The 20,487-nt window shown below is 48.8% G+C and overlaps 7 protein-coding genes across 14 annotated transcripts; 4 read left to right on the top strand and 3 right to left on the bottom strand.

Moving 5' to 3' along the window:
- Positions 1-522: 522 nt before the first annotated feature.
- Positions 523-5,047, bottom strand: FVEG_06203 (hypothetical protein). Of its 6 annotated transcripts, none has more exons than XM_018894498.1 (4): positions 4,654-5,047; positions 3,694-4,529; positions 1,535-3,645; positions 536-1,435 (listed from the first exon to the last, which is right to left on the bottom strand). In XM_018894498.1, exons 2-4 carry the CDS (start codon positions 4,425-4,427, stop codon positions 1,056-1,058), a joined length of 3,225 nt encoding a protein of 1,074 aa, XP_018751587.1. In that variant the 5' UTR covers positions 4,428-4,529; positions 4,654-5,047; the 3' UTR covers positions 536-1,055. The 6 variants fall into 6 exon arrangements, with proteins under 6 accessions (XP_018751589.1, XP_018751586.1, XP_018751587.1 ...); XM_018894499.1 differs by having other exon boundaries at positions 3,694-4,526; positions 4,654-4,934; XM_018894500.1 differs by lacking the exon at positions 4,654-5,047 and having other exon boundaries at positions 523-1,435; positions 3,694-4,624.
- Positions 5,048-6,364: 1,317 nt separating this feature from the next.
- FVEG_06202 (hypothetical protein) lies at positions 6,365-11,304 on the top strand. 3 transcript variants are annotated; one of them, XM_018894494.1, is made up of 7 exons: positions 6,365-6,844; positions 6,911-7,072; positions 7,133-8,506; positions 8,558-8,653; positions 8,700-9,367; positions 9,428-10,445; positions 10,498-11,304. In XM_018894494.1, the coding sequence occupies exons 3-7, from the start codon at positions 8,368-8,370 to the stop codon at positions 11,061-11,063; spliced, it is 2,487 nt and encodes an 828-aa protein (XP_018751583.1). In that variant the 5' UTR covers positions 6,365-6,844; positions 6,911-7,072; positions 7,133-8,367; the 3' UTR covers positions 11,064-11,304. The 3 variants fall into 3 exon arrangements, with proteins under 3 accessions (XP_018751583.1, XP_018751582.1, XP_018751581.1); XM_018894493.1 differs by having other exon boundaries at positions 6,911-8,506; XM_018894492.1 differs by having other exon boundaries at positions 6,365-8,506.
- Positions 11,226-12,840, bottom strand: FVEG_06201 (hypothetical protein). Its single transcript, XM_018894491.1, has 4 exons — positions 12,679-12,840; positions 12,474-12,623; positions 12,305-12,418; positions 11,226-12,252 (listed from the first exon to the last, which is right to left on the bottom strand). The coding sequence occupies exons 1-4, from the start codon at positions 12,697-12,699 to the stop codon at positions 11,425-11,427; spliced, it is 1,113 nt and encodes a 370-aa protein (XP_018751580.1). The 5' UTR covers positions 12,700-12,840; the 3' UTR covers positions 11,226-11,424.
- A 515-nt stretch (positions 12,841-13,355) lies between these two features.
- FVEG_06200 (hypothetical protein) lies at positions 13,356-15,179 on the top strand. The gene is made up of 2 exons (XM_018894490.1): positions 13,356-14,015; positions 14,066-15,179. The coding sequence occupies exons 1-2, from the start codon at positions 13,423-13,425 to the stop codon at positions 14,928-14,930; spliced, it is 1,458 nt and encodes a 485-aa protein (XP_018751579.1). The 5' UTR covers positions 13,356-13,422; the 3' UTR covers positions 14,931-15,179.
- Positions 15,180-15,530: 351 nt separating this feature from the next.
- Positions 15,531-15,891, top strand: FVEG_15820 (hypothetical protein; the record flags this gene model as incomplete). The annotated part of the gene is made up of 2 exons (XM_018905037.1): positions 15,531-15,595; positions 15,645-15,891. The coding sequence occupies 2 exons, from the start codon at positions 15,531-15,533 to the stop codon at positions 15,889-15,891; spliced, it is 312 nt and encodes a 103-aa protein (XP_018751578.1).
- A 39-nt stretch (positions 15,892-15,930) lies between these two features.
- FVEG_06199 (hypothetical protein) lies at positions 15,931-17,199 on the top strand (the record flags this gene model as incomplete). Its single annotated transcript, XM_018894489.1, has 4 exons — positions 15,931-16,359; positions 16,410-16,680; positions 16,735-16,772; positions 16,831-17,199. 4 exons carry the CDS (start codon positions 15,931-15,933, stop codon positions 17,197-17,199), a joined length of 1,107 nt encoding a protein of 368 aa, XP_018751577.1.
- Positions 17,200-17,622: 423 nt separating this feature from the next.
- Positions 17,623-19,833, bottom strand: FVEG_15819 (hypothetical protein; the record flags this gene model as incomplete). Its single annotated transcript, XM_018905036.1, has 7 exons — positions 17,623-18,024; positions 18,081-18,730; positions 18,785-19,159; positions 19,213-19,317; positions 19,364-19,431; positions 19,482-19,606; positions 19,657-19,833. 7 exons carry the CDS (start codon positions 19,831-19,833, stop codon positions 17,623-17,625), a joined length of 1,902 nt encoding a protein of 633 aa, XP_018751576.1.
- Positions 19,834-20,487: the final 654 nt, after the last annotated feature.

The raw sequence follows: 20,487 nt of genomic DNA, 5'->3' as shown, positions 1-20,487 counted from the left end.
GGACATGGCGATAGAGCTTTGGGATCATTCGAAGATGGAGGCGTTTGCAAGAAATCAAATTGAGAGGGGATATGGGATATATAAGAGGTGGCAGAAGTGCTTCTCTGAAAGGTCTGAGACAGTTTCTGAATACCTTTACTCACAAGAATTACACTCATATCTCGGAGCAACACTGGTTGTTAGCCATACCCAAAAACACATTGTCAATATGCTTGGACTCTCTTTTCCTTCCTTCTGGGCCTTCCCCCGTCGCAGGTCGACAGTGGATGCTGAGCTCGCATATCTTGAGAGCCTTGAAGCCGGCAACTTTGACGAGCCTCTTTATGTCAGACGCAAGGAACTTGGACTAAGCGACTGGTAAACAAGGAAGAGAAGAAGAAAAGCGAAAAGCAAAAAGAAAAAACAGTGAGCTGAAGACTCCAGAATATGTCACTATTTACTTACAATCAGCAAGACATGTCTTTTCGGTGCGCCTGGTAGCGGTGCCGGATGTTGCACGATTCGAGACGACTTCACGATTATCATCAATATTTCTTTTGTCAGATTGTACACTATATGATAGGACGGGCGATTGTACTCTATATTTGTACTATATCACATCACATCACATCAAATCACACCAACGCATACAAAACAGCACAGACAATAAGATTGTTAACTAAGCCTGCCAAATCGGCGGCGACAATATGATCAATTTTCAACCTCATGCCATGCATTTGATGTGCTCTCCTTGCTATCAAACCTGGCCGAGTTATGGCCACCATTCTCCTGCCCAAACAATCTCATCTCCTCGCTCATCCCCGTGGTATATATGTAAGGAGTGTCTGGTGTCTCAATGCTGATTCTATATGCTTCCCACCATGCGCCAAATGAGTGTCGTGGCAAAAGTCAAATATCCAAAAATGTAAAGTCATCTCTTCCAAAATCTTGCATGTGCATTGAGTATCCATGAGGCGTAAACATAAACGTGAAGTCATAGTCGAATAGACATTAATGTAAGGAGTGTCGTGAAAAAAAATATCCAAAAAAGTGGTTGTCGTTTTGTCGTTTGAAGATTAAATGAGCACCATCAGCATTGAGAAAAGCGCGATGATTGTGGCAAAGCTAGTTTTCAATCTTGACGCAGCAGCCTCAACCGTTGAAGGTGCGGCAGTTTCGTCTGAGGTAGACGATGAAGTGCGTGTCTCGAGGCGCGATCTTCTCTCTGTAGCGGCTCCAGAAGCACCAGATCCAGTCTCTGTTTCTCTCCCTGATCCTGACTCTGTCTCTGTTGCGGTAGCTCCAGATTCTGTTCCAGTTTCAGTAGCATTTGCGTTGCCAGAGCGTGTAGCTTTGACAGTCGTCTCGGTGGCAGCTCCAGAAGCATCAGTTTCTGAACCTGTCTCGGCAGAATCCGTCTCAATACCCTTGGTCTGGGCTGTTCTCGATCCTGTTTCTGTAAGGGTAGAAACTAAATCAGTCTCAGAGTCACCAAGTGACGATGTGACAGTTCCGACAACACTCTTGGCTGTAATAGACAAATTGGTAGACTCACCAGCTTCAGAGTTTTCAGACCCATTGGTTGATGTCTCCTCAGCCGCTGTCTCAGTCTCGGTCGCCTCGGCCTTTTCAGTTGTCTCAGCCGGAACCGAACTCTCTTCAGCAGCTTCTCCAGATGTGGTTGGCTGTGATGCACCAGAAGTCGATCCAGCTGCATCTGTGGTCGGCTGGGCCTGCTCGGAAACTCGTGTAGAAGCATCTTCTGTAGAAACAGGTTCTGCGATATCGGTGCTCTCATCCCCAGCACTAGTCGCCTCAGCAGCATCCGAGGTAACAACAGCTTCTGTAGTAGGTTCGGCTTCAGCACTAGTAGACTCGGGCTCAGACTCTTCAGTTGTCACTGGAAGGGCACTGAAACCGCCAGAGGTGGCCTCGACCTGTCCTGTCGTCTCAACATCCGCAGATCCAGTAACTTGGGACTCAGGGCCAGATGCAGCTGTGGTGACAGTCGTGGTATCCTTTCCATCACAGTAATCGATGAATTGGTTAAACTCAGGCTCAACATAATCGCGGATGGTGTTCTTGCTCTTGGAGGTGTTATCACTAATACAGTCGCGGCACATGTCGTAGCTACCACGGAATGAAGAACCTGCTCTGCAGAGTCTGTCTGATTTTCCAGTTGAGAGTGCGATCTTGTAAGCACCATCACAGTCATCGTAGCAAATGGCTGGAGTGACATCTCGCCTGTCGTACATGTGGAGTCCACGTCGTTGGTTGTTGCTGGGGATGTTGCCATAGGACTCTGCTACCGAAGTAGTGGCATCAGGCCAGTCACTCAAGGTTGTCTGTGAAGCCCAGTTTCCGGTCGAGAATGTCTTCAGCTCTCCACTCACGATCTTCTCATAGACTTGCTTCTCAAAGATATCATAAGAAAGCCCGAAAGCCTCTGGGTTCAGGTTGAAGTAACCAGGAGAACGAGGGTAGAAACCAGTCTTGTTCTTGCGCCATTTCGCCTTCTTGACCTTGGGAGCCTTGATACAGTATTGAGGTTCACAAAGATAGTCCTCATCAGGTGGCTCCGCCCAGAAGTTGCACCATGCTGGCTTCGGCGGGTTGCAGACGTAGCCTGGCTCGCAACCAAATGTGAGATCAGACTTGCGGTCGAGTGGCGCAGATCGACCTGTAGGCTTGGGGCACAAGGTGATGCGTCCAGGAGTAGCCGTGACTGTGGTAGGAGGGAGCTGTACTGTTTGGCCAATGGTCAAGGTAGTAGTGTAGACAGTTGTAGGGCCTGGAACCACTGTGACAACCGTCTCACCGTCCTTAGTCAGAGTCACAGTCTCTGCAGGCAGTCTCTCTGTGACGACCGATTCAATGGTGACAGTAGCCTGCCCTCCAGGGACAGTAACAACGGTACGCTCTCCGGGAACTGTGACGGTCCTTTCCTCGCCAGACACTGTGACAACAGTTTCCTGACCAGGTAGAGTCACAGTCCTTACCACAGTTCTATCTTCGCCAGGCTGGACAATAGCTCTGGGGATCGTCACTGTCTCGTCTTCTCCAGCCTTGGTAATAGTAACCTTGCTTCCTGGAATAGTAACGACGTCGGTAATTGTCAAAGCAGGTTCAGTAACCGTATTTCCAGCCTCGGTGACAGTGCTTCCGGGCTCAGTGACAGTTTCCTCGGGAAGAGTAATAGTTGTACCAGCCTCAGTCACGGTACTGCCAGGCTCTGTTATAGTAACTTCAGGGAGCGTCACAGTAGTGCCTGGCTCGGTGACAGTCGTTCCAGCCTCGGTAACTGTTGGTCCTGGTACAGTAACAGTACCCCCGTCTTCGGTGATTGTTACTCCAGGCTCCGTGATTGTGACGGGAGGTAGAGTCTCAACGATAGTCTCCCCTGGAAGCGTTTCGACGAAAGTTGGTCCGGGCACAGTTTCTATCACTGTGATCGGCTGTGTCTCAACATATGTTGGTCCAGGTCGAGTCTCAACCACAGTAGTTCCCTCATGAACTGTTTCTGTGATTGTGGATGCAGCTTGAGTCTCGGTTATCGTCACCTTCTCCGTGACTTTTTCCGTCACCTTCTCAGTCTCAGTAACGGTGACCTTTTCGGTGACCTTTTCTGTAATCTTTTCGGTGACAGTGGTGGTGCCGCCAGGAGCGCTTCAAGCATGTTAGTGAAAGCTATTTGAGTAATCAGTAGCAACTTACCAAGATTGAGTTGTCTCAGGGGGCGCAGTCGTGGTGGGAGGCTCAGGAGACTCAGTGGTAGTAGTTGGAGGCTCATACGGCCCAGTCGTAGTAGTTGGAGGCTCAGGAGCTTCAGTCGTTGTAGTAGGAGGTACGTAAGGCTCAGTTGTGGTGGTAGGGGGCAAAGGGGCTTCACTCGTTGTTGTTGGAGGCGCAGGAGGCTCCTCGCTGGTGGTTGAGGGCCCATAGGTTGGAGGCGGAACTACGGTGTAGGAATCTGTGATAACCGGAGGCGGTGGAAGCGGCTCGGTGGTAGTCTCAGGCGGAGGATCTACTGTAGTTGGATCGTTGGCAGGATAGCTGTCTGTGATAACAGGGGGGGGAGGAACCACCACAGTCGTCGTCACGGGTACAGGACAACCGCACTTAGCATCCCAAACCACCATTGTACCGTCCTCTATGTACGGGGTTCCTGTATCGGCCCCGCCAACACTGGTATCGTCTTGCTCAACTGGCGCGGCAGAGGTGACTTGAGGTGCCGGAGCCGCTGTTGTTTCTGCCTCGACCTCGGCTGCAGAAGTCTGAACTTCAGGAGCGCTGGCGAAGTATCCGTCTTGAGCGGGTGCCTGTGTATTGGCAGCAGCAGGTTGGAGGCTTGCTGATTCAATCCTTCGATAGAGACCTTCTCCAGCGTTCTGAGCTGGAATCTCAACAGCTGCAGCGCCCAGGGCACTGAGTAATAGTGAGAAGCGCATGACAGGCAACCGCCTTCAATGCAATGAGTGAGTGATACCAGTGTCAGAGCCGTCTGGTCCTAGTAGCGAGTGTGGTTGAAACGAACGTCAAAATTAACTCTTCTTGGTTGCGATGTTAGAAAAGGTCAAACAAAGAGATCAATGTATTGATTTTGAAGAAGTATCACAAATATATGATAGAGGAGCTGGGCCAGGGTTGGGGGCTGAGTAACAGAGGAAGCCTTACCAGAAACTGGCAATGCGGATTTTCAAGCCCACATACGTCAACATCCACAAGAAGAGTTAATTACTCTGGTAAGCCACTCCGGAGTATAAACACGGCAGGGGAGCAGCTGAGAGAGCCGAGTTGCGGGTCGACGTAAGAGCAGAGTCGATTCACCAGAATGAAAAGTTTGTATGTAATCAAACTCAACAGCCAAGCGTCAGCCAAATTAAAGAGATCCTAGTCTGGTCACCGAAGATAAGATGACTTATTAAGACAAAGAGCAAGGAACATCACAAAAGATCCATTGAGAAGGAGTACAACACTGTAGCTAAAATGTGCTGGAAGAGCTTGTGGGTACCTCGCCTGAGCTTGCTGGCCTTGAGCGATCCGTAGCATGAGCAACAATGCATTTACATGCATAGAACATGGATGAGAACAAGGGTCTGACAGGGGTATGCACATTAAGATATGTCCCAATTGAGGAAGCAGCACGACCTTTGAAGGTCCACTTGGACAAGGGCCTTGTTCTGACGCCTCTGAGAGACTCCAATATCACGCACGCACGCTCTTAGATCCAGAGCTGCGGGCCGTGAAGGGGCGGAGAAGTGACAATATCATATCACAACCCACGAGGGTTGTGCTGACAACAAGGCCACCACATGACAGACAAGATGGAATATCTGACATGGTTTGGGATTAGATAGAATTGACCGAAAACTATCGAACGGGACTCCGTTCTCCGTTCCTTTCTTCAGCCTGAAAGCCAAGGCCTGACGCGCAAGATTGTGACGTTGGCACGGGAGAGGAAGTTCGCGGAGTGGTCTGTGATAATAATAGACAATGCAGCAGAAGTGTCACTGACTCGATGTGTAAGGTACGCCAATGATGCTGTGGCTCCTAGAAAGCCGGGTCTCAGAGGATGTCGGCAGCATTTTGGGTGTAGAGGGGTTCAGAATTTCCCGTATTAAAAGTGCAAAATTAGCCAGTCACATTGTGATTCGACGAGTCATTGGCTGTGAAATTATGTTGCGTAAGCAGAAAAGCAGAACAAGTGCGGCACACACAAAGACATGCGTGCTCTGGAGTTGAATGTCAAAAGTTGAATGTGGAGAGGCCTCAATAGAAGTTGACTCGTCGAGCGAGTGAGGTTGAGACGGCAAGTTCAAGGCTCACTCACCCCTTCCTTCCATCGGAACCAAGAAAGCCAAGTAGAGTTAGTGGGTGGCTTATAGTGAAACGGGCGGGCAGGTAGACGCCACAGCCTGATTCTCAGGGCATCTGGTGGGAGTCTAAACAAAGCAACCCAATCAATCCAGGGCGGAAGTTTTTGCTTCGGTCCAGCCCTGCGAGAGCGGGAGAGAGTGGAGACTCCCCGATTTCGTCACTTGTCACTGATTTGCGATTCGTTTCAATACGGGCGATCACTGCAGGAGTTTTATCTCTGAAAATACTGGAACATCACAGTTAAAACCTGTTTTTTATGAGACGGAGAAAAAACAATGCAAATTCTATACTAGGCTCTCGCGTACCTGACTAGGTACAGAAAGGATGTCTGTCTGTCTGTCGGTCAATCCAAGGTTGGATACCAGGATAATTAAGCTAAAAGCTGACTGCCCGTTCCACTGCGATCCCCACTGGGTCGACCCTGAGCCCCGCTGTAGCCCCCGCCACATGCCGAGCCTTACAACTGAAGGTCTCTCTCGGGCTGTCTCTCTGAGGATACCTACCACAACAACAAAACATCCATTGCAATCACGGGTCGATGGTGCTCGGATCAGATATTGTCCTTCGCCGACTTGACGCGTTGGCAGATGAATCATCATCTGAACCTTTTCTTTGTTCTCTCAAGTCCACACTCATTTAAACCTGCCCACCTCAATAACCAAGCATTGCCAAAGCCGGATGCTGTGTTGCCTACAGTTCATCATCTCCTACCTCCCCCACGCCTGGTCACAACCTCGCATCCAGTCTGACATCTGCGCGACTTTTGATTCATCATGGTCATGGCCACTCCTCGTGGCTGCGGGGGCCTTGATGAGTTGCGTCCGATATGCAGCGGACCAAGAGACGTGGATGGTTAGCCTTAGGTTGCCAGCACAGCACAGCGCATAAGTTGATGGAGAGATCATCCTTGCAGTGCAAAAATAACACCTTTTTTCCGTATGGATGGAGGCTCTCCTCTCCTTGGCTTCACGGAGAGAGGGTCTGATGGGTGAGATGCGGTCTCGTTACATTGTCCCCCCCCCCCCCGACATCTCCCAGTGCTTATTTTTGGCAGGGATGTGGATGGTAAGATCGGCCATGTCAGTCCAATCCTGGACAAGCCCAGCCTCCAAAGTCTCTTTACCCGTCCTTCGACGGATGGCACTTTTGGATTTGCACTTTCTTCTTGCGACTCTGGCATCTCTGCCAGAAAGAGCCAGTTGTTCCGTTCGGTCATGTCCGTATCCACGTTCCGTCGCAATAGGGAAATCCGGTGCTGACGAGAAAAAAACACAAGAAGGACAGTGCAAAAGTCTTTGCTCAGAGCCTTGTCCTCATCCAACCCGATCAACTGGTCCAATCAACATGAATCCTCATGCGAGATCGCCGTGATTCCAACTGCCTGGGCCACTTAGCGGTTGTGGCTGTTGATAGTCTGTGATACAAAACACCACCAACGAGCTCCTGTTGGTTCGTCTGTTTCTCAGCCATAGCCACTGGTTCTTTGTTCAAGAAAACTTGACAGCCTGCATCTTGACTCGGGCTGGTCATCTATCCCCTCTACCGCCATCGGCTACCGTCCGTTCCATCAGGTGCGTAAGCTGAAAGGGCCTGCTCGGAGCAGTGCCTACACCCTAGTCCAGTCCTAGGTCGATCCCAGATCAAAAACTTCTCGAGGTCAGCCCTTAGCAACAGGATATCCACCTGTTTACCGCTCTGAAAATTTCCACGCTTGAAGTGGGTGAACCATTTTCAACGGTCAGCCTAGCTTCTCATCATTTAGCGGCAGAATCAGGCTTCAGAGGATTGAGGCTGAGTAGAGCGATATGGAGTGATCCTGGTCGAAAGTAATGTCCTTACAGAACGGTGTCAGCTCGGAAGCATAACCCTGACCGTAGCCAACGCATGCAGAGCATGCTGCACCGCAGCAAGATGGTGTCCATACAGCCCATATTCGCATGGGCAGTCACCGAAGTGCATGGATGGAGCTCAATGGCTGTTTAAACCTCTAACCGCCCAATCTGCTGTCTGGGCATGAGGAACAGCTGATCCCTCAGCCCTATCCTTTCCCCATCCCCTCCGATCTCAACTGGTCTCAGTGGCGAACGTTTGCTCTACAGAGAATACTGTACACTTGCCTTCCATCTTGGTATTCTGTCTTACAGACCGTTTTGGATCCTCTCTAAACCGTTTGCTTTTTTATCTCACAATCATTTGGTCTTAGCGTCTAATTCCTAGATCCTTGCCCACTCATTCTACTTGCATATTGCAAACCCTCCAAGCATCGAGCTGCTCGGGCACTTTAGCGATCTTTGATTCTAGACCGAGGCTTTTTCTTTGTTCAATAGGGATTGCTTACCTTCCCGAACTAGCCTTGTTACCTGTGTACACTTTGCCTCCCAACGGATATTTCGGTCTCTTTGCCGGCCATTGGGAGCGTCTCTAGGACAGAATAAGCAATGGTCCACTAGCATCTTCTTGCAGTTAATTTCTTTCAAACGCCTGCTCTGTGCGACGCCCTCTGAATAATTCATGATTACAGTCATGATGTTTGGAAACACTGCACCGTGGGCATTCCTGGCAGCGGCCATAGGTCCAGCGGTCGCACAGTTTGATGCCTGGCAAGATGGCCAAATCAGCACTGAAATATGTATTTGGAAGCAGCCAAGAGGTGAGAACATCGTTGTTGATCTCGTCAAAGCTTTGCCTAATGTCTACTTAGCAATAATGATTCGGGATATGGTGTATCTAGATGGCGGTGATATCAAATGGACTGCAAATATGAACGATGGCCAAGCGATCACAGGACTTGACACAGGTTGGTCATTTCGCTCTATTAATATTGGGTAAACTAACAATTGAAGGTAACAATGAGGGCATTATCCTCAACTTCAACCTGAGCACTCCATTCAATACAACGACAAATGTGACGCAGATTCTCCTTGACAAACCAGCCATGTCAAAAGCACGAGGCGGCTCAGGAAACAGTAATGGCGCTGCGCCTAACTTTATCGACGGCGCTCTTCTTGGTAATGATGCTGAATTCTTCCTTTACGGTGGCGATCTGTTACGGAACGACGACTTATATCAAGCACCAGATAAGGATGACGTCTTGGGCTACCAGGCATACCAGTACGGACCGGACAAGCCGACATGGAAGCCAGGCTTTGTTGATGACAAGCTGGACAAAGACGTCACTCGATACGTCGCGTACGGAGGGGCTGCAAATGTACCATCTGAAAACCTTGCGTTCTATTTCTCTGGCCTGAGATCACCGACATACGGAGCTTTCTTCACGAACGATGCCAAGAACAAGGCCACAAATGTTTCCAACACACTGATTACCTTGAACATGGAGGAGCAGCTCTACGAAACTTGGACCAACACGACGTTGAAAGGGCCCAAGGGACGTGCCAATGCAGAGGTTGTTTGGGTGCCTGTGGGCAAGAAAGGTATTCTTGTTGTCCTGGGAGGTGTTGTTTACCCTGAATGGGCAGGACGGAGTGGCAAATCTGCAAATGAGGCAGAGAGTGTAAGTCATATCCAAACTTGCATCGGTATGGGAATGATATTGACACTACACGATGACAAGGAAAAGCAAAGCCCTGAGTTTATGCAGACAATCGACATCTACGACATAGTCAACAAGAAATGGTATAAGCAGGAAACCAAGGACGGTCCAGGCGCACGAACTCGAGGATGTGCTGTCGTTGCTACGGCTTCAGATCGTTCGAGTTTCAACATCTTCTATTATGGCGGGTTCGATGGCATTCATCCAGTGGACGCTTACAGTGATGACGTCTGGGCACTCTCGCTGCCATCCTTCACGTGGATCAAGATCAACGAAGGAAAGTCACTTCATGCTCGCGCCGGACACAAGTGCTTCATGCCATACCCTGACCAAATGCTTGTCTTTGGAGGTTACACGTCTCAAGCTGGAAGTTCGATTACTTGTCTTGACCAGGGCCCAATTGTGAACTTCAATGTCACCAGTGGACAGTGGTTAGATGGATATGATCCTGATGAGTACAGTGACTACGGCGTTCACGAAAAGATTCATTCTGAAATCGGAGGCAATGCCAAAGGTGGTGCAACGGCAACTGCCCCTGCAGATGGCTGGTCGACGTCTGCCCTTGAAGACATTTTTAACACTAAATACGACACCAAGAAGATTAAGGAATACTGGCCTTATACTAAGGCAGTCTCAACGGGCAGACCTCGACTCGACAGCGGCGACAACAACGACGACAACAAGAGCGGTGGATCTGGTCTTCCAAACTGGGTTGCACCAGTTCTCGGAGTCGTCCTTGGACTGATGTTTGTGACCGGTATTCTTGTTGTATTCTGCCTCTGGCGCCGTCGCAAGATCTTCAAGAACAGATCAAGCGACGATGGCACTGAAGATCCAGGCTCGCGTATCCGTTCATGGATCAGGGGCCAGCACAACGAGAAGGCTCCTACAGTCACAACAGACGAGACCCCGACAAGTCCTGGAACCGAAGTTGCCTCAACTGCGAGATTTTTTGGTTTATCACCGTCACCGTCTGATACTCCTGCCTATCCTGTACCTCCCGCTGAGGTGGCTGATACCCAAATCCATGAGATGCCTGGTAAGTCGCAATTGCTTTCCTAAGTGGTGATGGGAGTTACTCACAGTTTCAGACACCTCACGACCTCCTGAGCTCCATGACACAGGTCTCTCACCTATCGATATTATCCAAAAGTACTCCCACTTTGCCAAAGACGGCAAACCCCGCTCCATGTCAAATCCTTCCAGCAACTCTTACTCGATAGGAGGGGACCATGCAAGCACCGTTTCGAGATCGACAGGACCTCAAGTATCGCAGCCTGACTCCCCCACAGCAGGTCATAATCGCATGACTTCAGATGTATCCGGGGTGACTGAAAGCGACGGGAAACCGACTCGCGTAACATCTGATGTTTCAGGCGTCTCTGAGGGCGATGCCTTGACACTCAGGCATACGGCCGTTCCCATAAGTCCAAGGAGCGATAATGCAAGCTTGCCTTCGCCGCCACTTCCCTCTCCTCCCGCGGACCCAACACCCAATTCACCCATTGGTGAAGGACCAGTATCCCCTGCACCAGTGTCTCCTCCCAGTGCCAGCGAGGCCCCTGGTCGGGACTATATCACAGCCAAGGCATCAGCAAGCCCTATCCGGAAGAGCATGTTTAAGGAAAGCGATGAGGACATGGGTCATTCTAAATAGATGTTTTAATGTGAGATAAAATCGGAGGATGGCGTTTGAAATGTGGTTTATGATGGAACCTATGGGCATACATATCAATATCGGGCGGCAGGACATTCTTTCACAGGCTCAGCATTCTAGGAGTACATTACCTTGGTTTAGTTTCATAGCGGACTACACTCGTTTTGTTGCAAAACATTCAATGTCTATATACGTTACTTTTGAGTACCTATATTCATAATATCCAATCCATATAAAAGAGCTCTCTGGTTTCTGCTCTTTGTTTGACCTTACCCTGTGCTGCGTTACGAAAAGCAAGGAACTTTTGTTCTTCTTCATGCATAAAAAACACTCGTCCATTTTAGCTTCAAAAAAATTACGTTTAAACTTCAACGAGCTGGTCATCTTCGTCCTCAACCTCCTCCACTCGTCCATTGGTAGCCTCGGGCTTGTCCTCAATAGCCTTAACATCGTTCTCTGTCTTGCCCTCGTCTTCCTCGTCTCGCGCCAATACCTGCACCAGGCGCTCACAAGCTTCTTGAACACCTTCATCGTTGACTCGCGAATGTGTCTCACGAATAACAGGATAGACCTTGACTCGACGCATAAGGTCTCGTCCTTCTCGTGTTGTCGTCAATAATGTAAGTGTCTCAACATGTGTCTGCACATTCTGATTGTCTGAGTCTCGCTTCTTATCAGGAGGTAGTAGTTGGAGATCAGGCAGCATATCCATTGTCTCATCAACGTCATACTCCTCATTACCCATGATAGGGAGCAGGATATAAGGTAAGATATCGATCTCATCCTCAGATAAGAATGAAGCGTGAGATGAAACCTCAAAAGCGACGTTTTTGATAGTACTAGCGACACCTTTTCGTCGAATATCGGATTTGTGCTCAGTGAAAACCTTGAGCTTGGTAATGGGAATAACCTTGTCATAAGATTGCTCTTCAAGGAAGTGCTTCCGAATATCGGCGTGCTTGGAGAGATCAGCGAAGACGTAGGCTAGATAGTCAAAGTCTGCGTGCTTGTTGTATGTGCCGTCTTGTCCCTTGACGAACAGATCTAGTAGTTGGTTGAGAACAACCTGGTCTGAGCCGAGTTCCTTGGGAGGCTCTTGCTTTCGCTTGAGGAAATCTTTCAAGCCATCCCACTTGGAAAGGTTGGCCACAAGCATGGCTAACAAGTTGGCATTAGGCTCTTCGGGGTTCTAGGTGCCGTGTTAGCGACTGATAATGAGTCTCTTTGGCCTTTAAACATACCACTATGAGATCAAACACAATGCCGAGGAACTTCTCGTCTTTTGCAAGGAATTCGAGAACCTCTTGGTCACTCGATAAGTTGACCAGCATTGTGATGGCATGTTCGGCAATTTTCTGAGATATCATTAGTCTCAGGAAGACCCTTTTCATCCTTACATGCCCGACTTACAGGATGGTCCCGGACCAGGAAACTGAGATGCTTGACTGGTTGGAGTTTCTCAGCCTTGAAGATACTGGGTTCTGACAATGAGTAGGGGACGAGGTTCTCAGCAGCAAGCAGACGAATCTGAGCGTTGGGGTTGGCGATGAAGCCGACGAGCTGTGGTTGATATATGTTAGCCGATGACTCTTCTGGGGTATTTAGGGTAACCTGCCTCTTCTAGTTCAGTTGGCATCTTGTCTCTGCCTTAATATCTTCACTATGTGTGGTTGAAGTGAATTTTTAGAGTTGGCGATGATTTTGGAGGGGCATGAGAGTAGTGGGGGCAGAGGCCTGAAGTCATCGCTGCTTCAGCAGGACTGGGCATCGTTTTTAGTGGTCAACAAGTGAATTTTCAGTTGGACCCACATGCTGAAGAAGTTTCCAAGGGTCTCTTTTTGTGTCATCATGGTGGCGGGGCAGAATCAGCCTGGTCTATCATATTTTTCAAGAACAAGATGAGGGAGGCTGTTGGAGGTTTTGGCCAGTCATTCGGCGAGGCATTAGTGATCATGTTTCACATATTCCAGTGGCATTATTGCATAACTAAGAAATACATAGTTTTGTTTTAGTATTTTATAGTGAATAATTGGAGGGCTTAAGGAAGACGAGAGAGACAACAGGGGCAAGAATGCGTAGAAGCTCTGGTATAGGTCTCTATAAACAGGAAAGAGCACTTATAGATCGATACATGAATAGTGTTTCTGCCCTCTCAAGTTGAATTACTCTGATATAAGTGATCCAATTCATAGACAACTTCTCAACCGAAAGCGGTGAACCACCTTTGAGAGCTGATACAGCGCACTAGGCGGATTCGAGCAAGAGGGGTCCTTATCGATAAGGCAAAAATTTTGAAATTCTACCCAAACTGCGACTCCAAGCCCACATTGTGTGCCATCTCCAAGTCATTACGCCCAAAATGCCTAAAGCCACTACTCCTTCTGCCTCGCGGCAGACACGACGACACAACCCTCTCGAGGATGACATCACAGCCACTGGTATTCTCAAGAACAAGCCCTCAAAGAGGAGATCAAAGGGCGGCGATGATGAGGAGGAAAACTTTGTCGACGACCGCGCTTCCAGAACCATTCTGCGCATAGGTCGTGAGCTTGCCGAGGAGGAAAATGCTGGCAAGGCTGTCGCTAAACCTACCGTCGACACTTTTGGCTACGATTCGCGATTTGACGATGAGGCTGAGGAGGAAAACAAGGTCTATGACGACGACGAGGCTTGGGGCGAGGATGAAGAAGTTGTGGAAGAAATCGAGGTTGACCCCAATGATCTTGACATGTACCGAAAATTCATGCCCGACGAGGAGGATGACTTATTGAAGCACGGCTGGGATCTCAAGCCTACAGGAGAGGAACAGGGAGAGAGCGTCAACCTTGCAGATCTTATCTTGGAAAAGATTGCTGCTCACGAGGCGGCGCAAGAGAGGCGAGAGAACAACCTGGGACCCCCCGATGAGGAGGACTACGAGCTTCCTCCCAAGGTCATCGAGGTCTACACCAAGTAAGTTCCTAATCGGAATATGAAATGGCGGCATAAGCTAACAATCCTAGGGTCGGCCAAATTCTCTCCCGATATAAGTCCGGACCTCTGCCAAAGCCCTTCAAGATTCTCCCCACAATCCCTCACTGGGAAGACATTATTGCTATCACCGAGCCCGACAAGTGGTCTACCAATGCTTGCTACCAGGCGACAAGAATCTTCGTCTCCAGCAAGCCCCATATTGTTCAGCGATTCCTGGAAATGGTTATCCTCGACCGCGTTCGCGAAGATATCTACGAAACCAAGAAGCTCAACGTCCATCTCTTCAACTCGCTTAAGAAGGCTCTTTACAAGCCTGCTGCTTTCTTCAAGGGCTTCCTGTTTCCCCTCGTCGGCAGTGGAACATGCACCCTCCGCGAGGCTCATATCATTTCCGCCGTCTTGACTAGAATTTCTATCCCCGTACTTCACTCTGCCGCGGCCCTGAAGGGTCTATGCGATATTGCCGCCCAGGAGGCCTCTCATGGAACCGAGGGTGGAGGTGCCACCAATATCTTCATCAAGGCCCTTCTTGAGAAGAAGTATGCTCTCCCTTTCCAGGTTATCGATGCCCTGGTTTTCCACTTTCTGCGATTCCGCAGTGTCGACCCTGCCTCTGTCCAGGTTGGCGACGCTATGTCGGGTCTGAATGAGGGCGATGCTCGAACAAAGTTGCCTGTTATCTGGCACCAGAGCCTGCTCGCATTTGCTCAGAGATACAAGGGCGATGTCACAGAAGATCAACGCGAGGCCCTTCTGGATCTCCTCCTTACACATGGTCACGCAGCTATCGGACCTGAGGTGAGGAGAGAGTTGTTGGCCGGACGAGGACGTGGTGTGCCGCTGGAGCCCCAGGGCCCAGCATTGGATGGTGATGACACTATGCTCATTGACTAATGGTGATGAGACTGATGTTATTGATCAACGGCATTTCTAATGAAGCAAGACAAATTTGGCGTATGGCGTATTAAAATGGTTTCAAGCTGGTTCGACTTGAGTGAAGATAGAATTGAGTCTGTTGGAGACAACAAGCCCATCTCGATACCAATCCAATTATATATGATTCTTTTGTTCCATTTGTATCTCTGCTATAAATCTCATCGTGCACTGTCCGCCACCTGCCTGCCTTCTACGCCAGTGAGAGTCCTTGTTACCCAACGGGGATGCCATGAGCCCACCACTCACAGCATGTGGAAGGAGCAGTGACAACGACTGTCATGCACCTCTAGAAGGCATCGGAACGCCCTCTCCGAGCGAATCCGATACTCCCATCATTCATCCTCCTGAGTTTCTACCTATGGAACAGCTCTTCTCACTAGCATCTAACGCTATACGTGCTATATTCTCTATCCCAGCCTCCTAGTTTTCTGCTTGAAGCCAATATATAATTCTTTTCCAATATCGTTCCACTTCATCACAATCTTGTCGCCCCGAAGTTGAGTATATCATCTTGACCGAAGGGCGGCCTCGCCCGAACAGTGGTACTTCAGGTTTAAGATGCCGGCGCAGTCTCGTTCAGATCCATCATTGCCAACAATTCGTCATAATATGAACGAGCCCAAGTACGATACCACATTATGAAACAATTCGAAGCTATACTGATAGCTCTAGTTACTTCAATGTTCCTCATGGAATGACTGCGTCTCCTTCCTTCGCCGCCGCGGCGTTCACGGCATCCAAACCAAAATATGAAAACCTAATGAAACACCATCCGAGCCTTCCTTCAATGCCGGAGGATATGCTCTCGTCTCCTCTGACTTTGAATGTTGCTACGCCTCGACCAACCTATCGACAATCTTTATCATCCTCTAGTTTCGGCGTTGACCCTCCACGGCCTCCTCGTGACGGGTTCGAGTAGGTCTGGTTCCCTCAAGGATACTGGGCAGAGCGCCAAATTATGGTACCACGGAAGAGCACTTCTGGGAAAAGCTTCTTCAAGTGGAGGAGTCGCTCGACAAAGTCCGCTAGTGAATCAGACGTTCGAGGTCATTCATTCGCATCTCCTTTAACATCCCTTTCAGCGCCACTCAACTTCCAAGGGTTCGAAACAACACAGCCAAGACCACCTTCCAGTCCCTTTGTGTCGGAATCGGCGCACGTTCTCTCTCTGCAGCATCCTTCCGTCACGCGCTTCTCAGATCAATTTCCAGATTCCAGTGACATATCCCCCAGCCTGAACAGCACAGACTCGATCTCCCCGATGAACAATTCTGGGATAAACGGGCAGACGAATACTCCTCCCTCTTCGCCGTCGAGTTCCGTGGGACTTTACGTCAGAGCAAAGAAGAGTCTCGAATCAAAGCTGAAATTTAAGACTCGCAAAGAGGTAAGTTTGTTTCGTAGGTAGACAAATAGATTGACACTAATCTCGACTAGGAGCCGATGTGTTCAGCTATCCCACAACATGTCCATCAATGTGCGGCAATAGATGGCGCAAGAAACTATTCCAGCACGCTCCAAATCACTAAAACAGGTTCCTGGTTCAAAGACGACGCAGCGAAGCCCAAGCTTCGAAGAAGGCTCTTTAGCAGGGCACCATGGGCTCGCAAGGAATCAGCAGATTCTTTCAGCAGCGTTACCAGCTCTGTGAGGGAGATACTCAAAGGTGAGACTCCTCCTCCCTCGGCAGCCTCAAGCTATACTTCTTGTATGTTAAAGAACATATACGGTATCTGGGAAGCCGATGCTGACATCCTAGCAGTGCATGTCAACTGTGTTAATGGCCAGTTTCCGGGAGGGGTATGTTCTGGTAAAGCGATCTTGGGTCGCCACATACTAATAGCTTTTTTTTTCGTAGGAGGCAAGACGAATAAAGACACCGCCTCTGGCCGAAGACACTGCGAACGGTCGGCCACGTTCATTCTTCACTGAAACGGTTCCTCCCACAGAAGACAATGAAACGGAGTCTCCATCGAGAAGGAATTCTGTCCAAACAGTTCGTCGCCAGAGCATTGTTGCTGACACTTACGAGTGGTGGGAAAAGATGCCCAAAAAGCCCGTTCGCAGGAGTCCTTTTCAAGACCGACCTCCTTTTGAATTTCAGCTGCCGGAACATCTTCCCAGTAGCCCAATGTGCCCGACCAACGAAAAACATGTCAGTGGTGGGACTGGCGTCTGTGTCTACCATGGGCGCAGGAAGGGTGCATCACGAATAGCGCCAGTGTGATTCGAATTACCATGTGAAGCAAGCCGGGAGACAGAGCGGCCATGCCTTGGGTATGAAATGGCTGTTGGTTTGGAGCACCGTAGACCTCAACCCCTATGCCTTTGATTTGTGTATTCTGCTTTGTTCTTGTAATAGTATACTGACGAACCAAGTAATAACACCGATAGCAAGAGGGGACACGAAATAGGTGATAGAGTTGGCAGCACACTCTTGTTCAGTGCTTTCATATTCAATGATTGCATTGATTGATTGTGTTGAGTGATGATAGTCTACTCTATAGCATTCTTCTGTGTATTCCGATTTATATGATTCCCTTAGTTTATATGATCGCTTATTCACCCTACTCTCGTCTCACTTCGGCTTGCTTGACTCAAATATGTTCTCAAAACGCCAAACTTATGCTCCAAGAATTAAGAAGTGAATTTAGACGGAAGACCTAACTTGAGTACTCGGTGCTCCTTTATATGCCGTCTGACCCTCTGTAGGCATGACATAGTCATAAGTTTGCTGATTATTCTTCTTTCTGCTCCAGAGGGACTGACTACCCTGGAAGAACAAAGGCGGCGGGTTGCGAATGTGAGTCAGTACAAGAACAATGAGCCAGACAATGGTGATAGTAGGGATCATCCAAGGACTCTGTTGATATTCGGCGGATCGTGTTGCACTATATCTTATCAATGCGACGAGACTTGTGCCGAGGCCGAGGAGAGTGAAAAGGATATGACGGGTAATGGCCCATTTGCTCCATGGTTTCGTTCGTGAGATGACGGCCAGAGAGACCATGAGGATCAGGGAGATACCAGCTGCAATGTAGGTATAGTTAAACTGCGTCATGATTAGATTCGAAGTAGATACGAGGATGTTGCGTGAGATTGACTTACGATAAGTTGAAAACGAACCCACATCTTCTCATTGAGTTCAGATTCAAAACCAGAATCAGTTTGCTGTATGCCTTTGCTCTTGTTCTCATCGTCAACTTCCTTCGCAAGGTTGATCTTGAAGGTCTCAAGCAGAGCGTTCTCCATGGCACTCATGAGTCCAACCATGGCGTCGACAAAAGTCTGGTAGTCTTTCTCATCAGGGTAATCCTTATCCAGATTTGTATCGGAGTACTTGACGACCTGTGGCCAGAAGGTGTCGTTGATAGTAGAGATATTCTTCAGCGCAGCGTCGGCCGTGTTCCAAGTCGTGATATACTGAGGTGTGTAGGTCTCGAAGAACTTTGTGACAACTTTCTGTAGCTCGTCGACGATCATCTTGGTTGTTGCCTTGGCCATGAGACTTGTATTGTCTAGGAGTACTGAGCTCGAGTTCAGGTGCTTGAAAACATCAAAGATCTTGGTCCAGATGACGAGCTGCGTGAAGCCCTGGATGAAAAGGCAGAGGGCGAGATGCAGAGGATAATGAAGCAGGGTCCAGAGTTGCTGACGAAACTTGGGCAGATAAGGATTCTTCATCCAGTCGAAATAGATGAGGAAGACGGCGTAGATTGTTGTCGCTGCGGCAGTTACAATGCCAATTGTTGAAGCATCTATTAATCGTTAGAAGACACCCTTGCTTAAGGGCATACAAATAAAATACTTACTCCATGCATCAGGACTTTCGACGATAGTGACAACGCTCTTTGAAATAGTAATGATTCCGTCGCCAACAATAATGACAGTCAACAGACCAATGCGCTTCATCAAATGTGTACCCTGGAAGCTCAAGACCGGGAAGATGTAGGCAATGGCGAAAGTGAGGATTACCTCTACACCAGCAAGGACATACCAAGTCATGAAGACGTTGCTATTGTGGTCGGTAAATCTGAACGTGATGCCGAGATAGATCATGGCAAGGGCAAAGTTCAAGCCAATTTGGAGCATCATTGGCAAAACCTGCTTCTTGTACTTTCGGACGTGCCAGAGGATGCTTCCGTATTCGACAGCCAAGCAAAGGCGGGAGACCATGAGAATGATGGCTAGAGAGTGTCAGATATGAAATTCAGGGGTAGGAGGGGATTGAGAAACATACACATTGTTCTCATGGTCTTCATGTTTTGATCGTGTGGTGTGAACTTGGGTGCAACGACGGCGAAGCCAACCATGACTCCGAGATGGACACCTCGAGCCGCACGTTCTGTCTCTGTTAGTATCATACAACAAGTAATTCCAAACTGGCCTACCGAAGAAACTGTCTGTTACAAATCGGACATCGTACAAACTCGTTGTAAGCCATGTGATCCACAGAATACTTTCTATCTGTTAGCCTCCTCATCACAATCATGCTCTCTCTATTCCTACCTGAAGTATCCGACATAGGCTTTGAAACGCTCGTGACTGTTGACACCTTGTGTTTCGCAAAAGACAGTGTAGTTGGCGGCGAAGAAGAGATCGTAGAAAAGCTCGAGTAGACTGGCATCTTCGTGCTGTTTCCGTGTCAGTACAGATTTCCTTAGTGACGTCTTGTGATGTAGACCTTTTGGAACTGTGGACAGTCATCGTCGTATCTGTTACCAAAGAGGCTCAGATCAGGAGCAGTAGGGGTCCTCGTGGGAAGACCATCGATGCTAGAGTCGGAAGATATAAGAGGACTCTTGATGAGAGCGAGCTTTTCAGCTGCTGTAGCACTCTCTTGATGATCTTCTCTAGCCATTGTCTAAAGAAACAGTTACCTTATTCAAGGTTAGCATCGTCGTTGCAGGGTACAATAACATCATGTAGATGCAACAACACATCACATCTGACAGTATCTCTTCACATACCTTGAAACAGACTACTCAGGCCACGGTGACAATCCAGTCTACATTGATTTTCAAGACAGGATGGAAGCGTAGTTATGTAGACTGGACCGAATATTCGGGTCTGAGTGATTGACAGGGATTACGGGCCTCAATGATAACTTCAAACGCTGATCAGAGCCACGAGTGCATGGATTCATACAGCCAGGTGCAGCAGCTGCAATGCACCCTGATATTAACAAGGACCTTGGCCGTTGCGAATACAACATTGAAATGGCTTGATAAGAGGATTTCAACCTGGAACTACAGACTAGCGCAGACACAACATCGAACCGGACTCGGTTAGTTCGTCCTTGTGATGTCTCTGATTGAACAATTCCCACTGAAGAGTAGTATCAGAATCTTACGTGAGAGGGCCAATCTTAGCCCCCAACTATTAATATTAAGTGGTAGCGAGCTGAAGACACACGGCGCATATAAACGGCTCACTAATACGACTTGGACTCTCTGATTCGCCAGGTGATCTGTTTCTAGAGACACCGATAAAGCTTGGCAAAGTGTGGTGATCC

The sequence above is a fragment of the Fusarium verticillioides genome, chromosome 2 (genome assembly GCF_000149555.1).
Source record: "Fusarium verticillioides 7600 chromosome 2, whole genome shotgun sequence".
NCBI lineage: Eukaryota > Fungi > Ascomycota > Sordariomycetes > Hypocreales > Nectriaceae > Fusarium > Fusarium verticillioides.
This window is presented reverse-complemented; position numbering and strand designations above follow the sequence as displayed.

Bases quoted from the DNA above. Each gene is read 5' to 3' on its own strand.
- FVEG_06203 (XM_018894495.1), bottom strand. From the start codon at position 4,427: ATGCGCTTCTCACTATTACTCAGTGCCCTGGGCGCTGCAGCTGTTGAG. The intron at 3,646-3,693 runs GTAAGTTGCTAC...ACATGCTTGAAG, and splicing joins CCTGAGACAACTCAATCTTG to CGCTCCTGGCGGCACCACCA.
- FVEG_06202 (XM_018894494.1), top strand. From the start codon at position 8,368: ATGATTACAGTCATGATGTTTGGAAACACTGCACCGTGGGCATTCCTG. The intron at 8,654-8,699 runs GTTGGTCATTTC...TAACAATTGAAG, and splicing joins GATCACAGGACTTGACACAG to GTAACAATGAGGGCATTATC. The intron at 10,446-10,497 runs GTAAGTCGCAAT...TCACAGTTTCAG, and splicing joins CCAAATCCATGAGATGCCTG to ACACCTCACGACCTCCTGAG.
- FVEG_06201 (XM_018894491.1), bottom strand. From the start codon at position 12,699: ATGCCAACTGAACTAGAAGAG. The intron at 12,624-12,678 runs GCAGGTTACCCT...TATCAACCACAG, and splicing joins TGCCAACTGAACTAGAAGAG to CTCGTCGGCTTCATCGCCAA. The intron at 12,419-12,473 runs GTAAGTCGGGCA...ATGATATCTCAG, and splicing joins TCCTGGTCCGGGACCATCCT to AAAATTGCCGAACATGCCAT.
- FVEG_06200 (XM_018894490.1), top strand. From the start codon at position 13,423: ATGCCTAAAGCCACTACTCCTTCTGCCTCGCGGCAGACACGACGACAC. The intron at 14,016-14,065 runs GTAAGTTCCTAA...TAACAATCCTAG, and splicing joins GTCATCGAGGTCTACACCAA to GGTCGGCCAAATTCTCTCCC.